Here is a 9,476-nt window from a genome sequence, read left to right as displayed (position 1 = left end):
CCCCCTCGACAACGTCTAACTGTTTATTCTATACGGTATCCGAGCAGCGAGTGTGGGAATCCATATTTTTAACCGGTTTGATCGTTTCCTATCGTCCCTCGAAATGTTCCTTTCACCGTTTAACGAAACTGCCACCGTGAAATTCGAATCGGGTCCCAGGCTCGTCAAATTGCGTGCACCGTAAGCTCCATTCAGCATTTCGTTCTTTCATTCATCGTTAAAAACAACGAGATTCTCGTACACTTCGTTTCCCAACTATCGCACAATTTAATCTTCCGATAGCGATATCGGTATCATTCTTTTTTTTTTTTTTTTTTTTTTTAGACGAGAAATCAATTGGACAAAACTATTTTAATTAAAATTTCTTCGTAAATGTATGTTATTAAATGACGTTTGAAAAATAGAACTAGTTTGTGTTCTTTTTTTCAGGTTAAGTCATTTACCGATAGACCGGTGTAGATAAGAGTAATAAATTATGATTTCACTAAGTAGAAGGTTAATCGACGCTACAATTCAATTTATAATATTTTTTGTCAGCTAACCTGAGAATTGTGGAGGAAATTCTCCGCAAGTGTCAGGTCCGCAAGGAACCTGACACTTGTAGAGTCAGGGACTACGTTTTCGAGCCTCGCGCCCGCCTTTGTAGTTTGCCGAACGTAGACAAGGACAGCGAATAAAAGATAAGGATGAAACGTGAGTCGAGGCAACCAAGCGATTTAAATACCAACTTTTTTAATTTTACGTTTTTTTATCCCGAAATTTTTCTTAACATATTGACGAGATTTTTCTGACGAAAATGACATCAAACACGACATAATTTGAACAACATTTACTTATTAACACGTTCACTGTCTGGCGTGACAGTGAATAAGTAAATGTTTGATATCATTTTCATCAGAAAAATCTCACCAACATATTAAAAAAACTTCCAGATGAAAAAAAGTAAAATTAAAGAAATTATATTTTTCTATTAGGAATTGTCGTGCCGTGAAATCTCGTAAAGGAAACCGACTCGTGTAGCGTTACACGCTTGACTGACAGCGAGCGAGATAACATAGGCGCAGCAATGACGCAGACCTAGGCGTAGGACCATCTATACTGACACTTGTAGAATCCAAACTGACTGACACTTGTACAGAATTTACTGCAATTCTCTAATTTTAGGAAGCAGTATTTTAAACTTCTTTTAATATCCTGTTTTAGAATTATTTATGTTTAATACCCCACCCAAGAATTTTAGGAAATTTCCTCCGTGTCACACATCGGGAATATATGAATTTTTTTTCTTACTTTAGTATGCTGAATCACAACGAGTTTTATATAAATTTTTTTTCTGATTTAAACCAAGCTACAATTCAATTTATAATATTTTTTGTCAGCTAACCTGTCGAATTAATTCTCTAATTTTAGGAAGCAGTATTTTCAACTTTTTTTAATATCCTGTTTTAGAATTATTTATGTTTAATACCCCACCTAAGAATTTTAGGAAATTTCCTCCGTGTCACACATCGGGAATATATGAATCTTTTTTCTTACTTTAGAGTGGTCAATCGTTTAGTATGCTAAAACACACAGAGACACCCTGTATTGTATCTATTATCAAAGGGTGTCTGTCACTGTACAATAATAAAATTTGGAAAAATTCAATATTTAATAAAATCGCAGATTACTATAAAAACGAGATATTTAAAAAATGTAACATATGGTGTAGGTTAAGTTCGCCGCCATGTTACGCGATTTGTCGTTCCGTTGTTCTCCTCGAGGTAGAGAGAACATCCCGCTTTTACGACCGACCGGACGATTCCACGGGAATATTACATCAGAGGTGTAATTTCCGCGAAGGGAGCCAGAAATCCGGAGCTTTTCGTGTCCTGTGTAGCGATGCTATCGACACATCATTCGCGTCCCTACGTTCTGGCTGCGGGCTCTTCGAAAGACCGGACATAAACAAGATCGTAAAATCTGGCTGGATCGACTCGCGTCGTTCCACGAACACGAATGCGACTCGTTCGTTCCGCGAACCTTCGATCTTGGCCAACGGTTAATTGCGTGTGGCCGTCGTCCCTTTGGCTCTCGTCGTTTTAGGTAAATTAAATTTCGTACGCGGAGGCATATGGACGGTGGAGGATCGATGGGGGTCGTTGGAAGCTTTGAATTTCTTCGAGAAATTAGAATCGATTTTACTTGGAAGTATGAAGATATATTCTAGGTAAAATGGAACCTAGCAAATTTGTAGAATATAAGAGGAAATTATGGAAATTGATGTCAGAAAAAGTTCATGTATTTGGAATTTTGGAAATCGTGTATTGCAATTTTATTATTTATCTTAGGAAAAATTGAATCTTCCTTTTCTTTCTGATTAAATGTCTTCGTGGAAACATTTTTTGCGTAGAAACTTGAACGTTGGAAAATTTAAATCTTGGAAATCTTCAGAATAAAAAGGGAAAGTACACGTAGGAACGTATTTTAAGAAAAATTGCATCTTCCATATTAGAATCGATTTTACTTAAGAAGTATGGACACATAGTTTGCATAAAATACAGTAAAAAAGAGACTGTAGAAACGTATTGCAGGAAAAATTGAATCTCTGATTAAATTTCTCTGAAGGAACATTTTCTGCTAATAAAATTCAAGGTTCTCTTCAGATTCTTCTAATTTTCTCAAAGGATTTTATAATGTTTGTTCGGCGAAGTGGGTTATCCTGAAAAAATCGCCCAAGGTTCGTTCGCTAATGTGAAGAAGCAGCGCGAGGTGCTTGATTTTTCCAAGTCTGATTACGATTCAGATCAGGCTGCTAGAATGTCCAGCCGGCGTGGCCCAGTGACATTCTTCTCTTCTTTGTCACGTAGCTCACATGACCCATTGCCCTCGACTGGCAATGACCACGACGTTCCCGTTTGCTTTTTATCGCGTTCGCGTTGATGCTACCAGCAGCGAAAATGTCGCTAGTCATTTTCACGCGTCTCGCAGAAAATCAACCCTCAAATTTCGCTATTATAGAAATAATACGAACTATACGCTAAGAACAATTTACAGAAATCATTTTCTTCGATATATTTTCAGAATGAAATTTCATCGAAATTCCGTACTTATTCACTGGAATATTTCTTAGAAAATAGGAAAAGGAATTTATGCACTGATAACAGAGAAACCGGTGCATTCATATGGTATTATACTTTCACTAAAGATATTTCAACGCGTTAACGCATCTTTCAAGCACGATATTAATATAAAAGCAACAGAACGACCGGTTCGAGCATACATTTCTCGATAAGAATCGCACGGCACAGATGTTAAACGTTTCAGACTTTCTCTGTGTGAAAATGTAACTAATGATCGAAATTAGAGGTGTATCTCTGTGAGAATATCTCTTACTCTTTATAGATAATGTTCATTCTTTGTTAAAACCTTCTAACTATCTTATAAAACTTCTCTGATGTTACTGTAGCAATTATTTCAGGAGAAATTGTTAAAGTTTAGTTTAAATCTCAGTGCAAGCCTTCAAATTTTTATGTGAAAGATTCTTTACAATTCACCCGAAAAGTAGATACAACAATTAAGCACAGAAGTCCATGAAATTAGAAGATAAAATTTACTTTCCCCACTTTCGTATCTACGATAGAGCAAACTTTAAAATTTCCCGCCAAAGAATTCTTGGAGCTCATTGAAAAAATAAACTGAAAAATTAAGCAGAAGAATTCGCGAAATAAGGAGATAACATTTTCCACAATTGCAAAATTCACGTTAATCTTTTCGTGATTTCGTTAAATAATCCAACTTTCACGACCACCAAAAATGACCGAAATCAATTATTCAGCTTTATTTCAGAACCGGAGAAAGGCAGGAAAAGTAACCATGGAATCCTGGTTGAGCGACGTGCAACGTGTGAGAATTCCACGGCCGAAATTCGGCAGCGGGAACTCAGTGAGGCGGTCCAATTCGACTGTGCAGCATGTGCGACCGGAAGTGCTCTCTAGGCAAACGCAAGACGTGGTGAAGGCCACGGAAGAGCTCCGACAGGCGCTCCAGGATAAGCTTTGACCAGCTGGTCGCCAATAAAGGACCACCGTAAACACATCGTGCAAACGCAACGAGTTCGAGGATCGTCGTTCTAGGATTCGACTCGCCTCATTGTCGAGTGTCCCTCTTCCATGCGGACCTTTACAGAGGATTAATCGTTTCGTGCACTCGTGACTCTTTACGTTTTCGTGTTTCCTCTTTTGCGAAATGGACAATATGGAGGAACGTTCTGAGATGCATGTATTGGAAGAGCGACGACGATGATGATGAACTGTGTTCGAGGAAAATTGAGTGCATTGGTATGTTTGCGGAAGTTGAAGATGTTGAGTGAACGAATGTAAAGTGCAGCGAAACGCTGGGGTTACTCGGATTCTTGAATGGACGTTGAATTTAATTTTGTGTACAGAGTGCTTAATTGGTTGATAGTGGATTACGACGATGAAAATTGTTGAAGATGTTGAAGTTGTTGAGTGAAAGTGCAAGGGAATGTTGGTTATTCAGATTTTTGAATGGATGTTCAATTTAATTTCGAACACTCGGAGTATCCACTTGGTTGATAATGGATCGTGAGTTAAAAATTGTTGACAAAGTTGAGGGAATGTGTCTAAAGCGCAATGGAATGTTGGTTACTTACATTCTTGAATGGATGTTGAATTTAATTTTGAGTACTCGGTGGATAATGGTAATTTGAAAATTGTTGAAGATGTTGAATGAATGTGTCCAAAGTGCAGTGGAATGTTGATTACTCAGATTTTAGAATGAACGTTGAATGCAATGTCGAGTACATAGTTCTATAAGTGGTTAATGTTGAATGATGATTAAAGAATTGAAGCTTGTTGATTCTAAAGTGTCTTATTTGAATAACCAGCACTTTGTTGCACATATGTGAAAATCAATGTGCGGAATGTGTATGTACGAGTCAGTATTAGGAATGAAATTCGTTTTCGAGACCGTGTACAGATCGCTAATAGCCGCTTTATCTCACGAATTCTGTATCAAAGACGAGCTTTCTCTTTATTCTCAATTCTTCTGTAATTTATACGAACAACCTGTGTTTCTTGTAATGTTAAAAAGAGACTGACAGAAAAATTCCTTTTGTTAATAACATAGAAACTGTCTACCAATCATTTGACCCCCATTCACGACCAAAATCTACCTCAAAGAAACTACAATAAAAAGGATGAAATAACTATTACGAAAAAGAATATTCCTTTCAAGAATTGCAAATACTCTGTGTGCCTTTGAACGACGAAAAAAATAGCGAAAGATAACTTGTCTTTTGTTAATACCACACAAAGAGTCTGTCAATCATTCGATTCACTTCTATCCATCACAAAAGCCTTCAAACCTAAAAAATCGGTATTACAAAAAAAGAAAAAATAAAGGACGAAGAACAAAATTGAACAATGTACAAAACAATCTGTGCTTTGTTTTAAATGCTAAACCTACAGTGAAACCTAAATTTCACCACAGAAACAACAGTACCTTCGCGAGTATCATCTCCGGAAAGAAAAAAAAAAGAAAATAAGAGAAAATAAACGAAAATCTGTGGAAAAAAAAAATTAGTTTACGACTTTCCTGTACCGAAAAAATCCACGATCTCAGGCTCCTCCTCAAGGATATCAAGCAGCTCGGTCAACGATCTCCCATCGCCAAGGCCGGCAAAAGTCCATCAACGTTAACCGCCGCGAAAATAGAGACATTTCGCGGCTGGATCGCGGCCTATCTGTGCGCCATGATCGATCGGGACTGGATAATTAATTCAGACCTGAAACACCTCCTTCGGAGGGATCTCGTCGAGCGGATACTGGCGCGCGTGTACGTGTGATATACGCGGCACGATGAACATCGATCGACCTGGCGTGATCAGCGTCCATAAATCGAGCCTGTTTCCAGATGGATCCGTAAGAAGATCCTTCTCGATCACGCTGGATCATCCACTTCAGCATCCGTGCCCCGTTCAACGTACGATTTCGTATCGATCACGCGAGAAGCGCGACATAATCGAAAACGTGACACGATAACATTGATTTATTCAATTTCTTCGCGGATTTCCTTTTTTCTTTTTTATACTGTGATGAAGTTACAGTAGAAGATAAAGATGGAATAAATATCCAACTGAGAAGACTGGTTTAGGATGATTTTATTTTTGGGGCGAATTTTTCCGTGAATCTAATTGTACAGTAAGCATACTTTTATTACTTAATAAAAATTCGGAAAAAATTGCAGTGTACAAAATAGATCGAATTCAGAAGACCTGTTGAAAAAGATTTATTCTTTTTCGAGAAATTTTTCTGATACTATTCTAATAATTATATCATATTTTTAAATTATAGCGTAAAATAAATATTGACTTGAGAAAATTAGTTTGGAAAACCTTCATCATTTTTGGAGAAATTTTTCTGTGAATCCAACATGATAGTGTCGTACTTTTGTTACTTGATAAAGATTACAAAAAATGGAGGAGACCAATTTAGAAAAATTTCATTTTTTTGGGAAGATTTTTTCCGCGAGACAAATAGCATAATACAACATTTTTGTTAAAGTTTAAAAAGAGAAACAGTCAGTCAAGAGTTCACAGTCAGTTCTAGCGCGTTGTTTGAAGCATTCCACGACGAATTTCAAAATGTCAACCCTCCCCCTTTGCTCGAAGGTAAATAGTAAGTTCAATTTAATTCACCTAGTACCTGGAGGTCGTTTACGAGCCTGCTGGACCGGTCGATACGCGCGACGACTCTCTTCTTCCACGGATTTATCGTTTCGTCTCGCGGAATGCCGGATTAACAGGGAGCAAAAAGCCAGAACGACGAGATTTTTCGGAAAAAGAAGCTGGCCATAATCGTTGAAGGGATTATAAAGTGAGCCACGATTATGTTACCTGATCAGACAACAGATTAATCCACCATTTGTTGAGCAGTTGCAAATTTTTACGACAGACGACAAGTAAGATAAAGTTCTCATTATCATCGTAGATTTTTTTAATAAATAAACGAATTATTGGACAACAGAAAATTGTAACATGAGCCAGGAAATACCTATACACTCTTATGTATAATCGATCACTTTCTGCATAGTTGCAAAATTCGAGATAAAATTTCCTTTATTGGACAAAAGGAATTATAAAGCGAGCCACGATATGAATATTCCTTTTTTACATTTAATCGATCATGTTTTGTATAGTTATAAATTGCTACGACAGATAAGGGATAAGATAAAATTTTCCTTACTGAGTAAATGAAAGATCGATCTTTCTTTTGAGAACAAAATTTCCAGGTATTGTTGAAGACGGAGAGTATCAAGCGAGAATGGAACTAAACGTTTCTAATCGAAGCACGCGGCTTGTGTTTCGAGACAGTCGCGACCTGGTGACTAATTAGGGTGGCTCGTTACTCGTAGCAGTTCCTTAATTGGTCGATTCTTGCGGGACGACAATCGAGTTAACGGTTTCTTGTTCATTTAAATGCCACGGTTCATTGACTCCTGTCAATCGTGCCTGTTTCACCGAAACTTTAGCGTGACTGAAGTGGCCCGAAAAACCAAAAAGAAAAAAAAAACAAAGTCTATTAATACCGTAAGAGAAACACAAAAAATAGTGAAGATAATTATACAACAAATTGAACGACGAAGAAAACTAAATGTTAAAATTGATCTCGTAAATTATACATAATTTCACATTTAAACTTTGCGAATTAATAAAAAAAAAGAACACCAATCTATTAATACCGTAAGAAAGACAAAAAAATATTCAAGATAATTGCACACTAAATTGAACGACGAAGAAATACTAAACATTAAAATTAATCTCGTCAGTTATACGTAATTTCACGTTTAGAATCTGTAAATTATCCAAAAAAAAAAACAGAAAAATGCCGATCTATTAACACCGTAGGGACCATACAAAGAAGATTCAAGATCGTAGCAGAAAGAATTGAACGTTGAAGGAAACTAAACGTCAAAATTGATCTCATAAATTATACGTAATTTCGCGTTTAAAATTTAACGTTTGCAGATAAGTATCCGAGGATACAGGAAAAATTGATTTAAAGACGCCACAGTAAAAAGCGGTAACAGAGAAAACCTAAAAGATTATTCGTAAGAAATTCGACGAGCAAGAAAGACACGAAAGAAAAATGAATGAGAATTGATCTGGTGATTTGTAAAAAAAATTTAATGCTTCTAGATGAGCGAGTGCTTGAACGATGTAACAAGAAGGAAAAGGAAAAAATTAACGCGTCGTGTGATTATTAGAGCCAGTCAATGGATTGAATCATCTCACTCGGACAGTTTAGCGGCAAGAGAGTCACAACGATTTTTTCGACGATTTTACGGGATATCATCCAGTCCGTACGCTCCATACGAATTTCACTATTATTTTTATTAAAGCCCGCAGAGATCGTTGGCTTCGAATACAAACACGGAGGGGGAGAAATTTCTCCGCTATCTCAATTATCCATTTGTTCTGCTCTCATGCGCATCGCATGCGCATCCTGTACCCTCCTTTTCTTGACATTATCAGACGCAAAATACTGCTCGCCATTAGCGCAAGACAATTTCAGTATAGTACCTGGCGGCGGTTCGTAACAACAAGCGCGCCACTCTCTAGCGCTTGCTAGTTAGATGAATTCCATAATGTATTGCGTAGAGAGGCATTGTTATAATACAGGTCCAGTGTACAAGTAGATTATAGCTGGCGACGGTGGTGAACGTACGGAACGTGTAAATTTTCAGGGGAATATTTCGCGTTACGGAGAACAAAGGATCGTGCTTGATTTGTACCTGTTCCTGTATTTCCTGCTGTTTTCTGCTCTAACGAGAGGCAAGCTCGTGTAGAAGGTTATCCCGTTAATATCTGTAATACTTTTCAGACATTTTCTACCAGTTTTATGTGATTAAAAATGTTTTCTAAAAGACCTGCTAATTTTAATTAAAAAGTACCTAACCTTTTTTTTTTTTTCAAGGTCTCGTATTATTCTGGTAGCATCTGCGATAGTTTTCAGGCACTTTTGCCGTTCTCAGTGGAAAAGAATTAAAAAGAAACATTTCAGATGATAAAATTAAAAGTTTTAATTTTTTTAAATTAACTCGTGTTCGTTTTAGGTACCCTGCGTTCTTTTTAAGTATTTACATTACATATTTTTGTCGTACTTGTGATCATTTTCAGGCACTTTTGTCGTTGTCGATGGAAGAAAATTAATAAAAAGGAACGTTTCAGACGATTAAAATTATTTTTCAGGGACTCTCGTTAATTTTAGGTACCCGCGTTCGTTTTCGGAGTACCTGTCGTAGTTTTCAGGTACCTATGCTATTCTTAAGTAAAATGTCGCTTTGATAAATGTTATTTTATAGCACGCGGAGGTTTTTCTTTTAGGTACCTGATTTATTTTAACAGTACCTGAAATATGTTTTAGACACTTGTGGTGTTTTTTAAAAATATTTATTAAACGGCTGCACGATTT

The 9,476-nt window shown here is 36.9% G+C and overlaps 1 protein-coding gene across 1 annotated transcript in view; it reads right to left on the bottom strand.

Moving 5' to 3' along the window:
* Positions 1-1,819: 1,819 nt before the first annotated feature.
* Positions 1,820-9,476, bottom strand: part of LOC108578552 — a 74,896-nt gene continuing 67,239 nt past the window's right edge. The window contains exon 12 of the mRNA XM_017941911.1: positions 1,820-2,029. Within this exon, the coding sequence (XP_017797400.1) occupies positions 1,820-2,029 (210 nt within the window). The remainder of the gene's footprint in view (positions 2,030-9,476) is intronic.

The sequence above is a fragment of the Habropoda laboriosa genome, unplaced genomic scaffold, assembly GCF_001263275.1.
Source record: "Habropoda laboriosa isolate 0110345459 unplaced genomic scaffold, ASM126327v1 scaffold41, whole genome shotgun sequence".
Taxonomy (NCBI): Eukaryota; Metazoa; Arthropoda; class Insecta; order Hymenoptera; family Apidae; genus Habropoda; species Habropoda laboriosa.
Note: the sequence above shows the minus strand (reverse complement) of the source record. Positions and strands in the feature narration are given on the sequence as shown.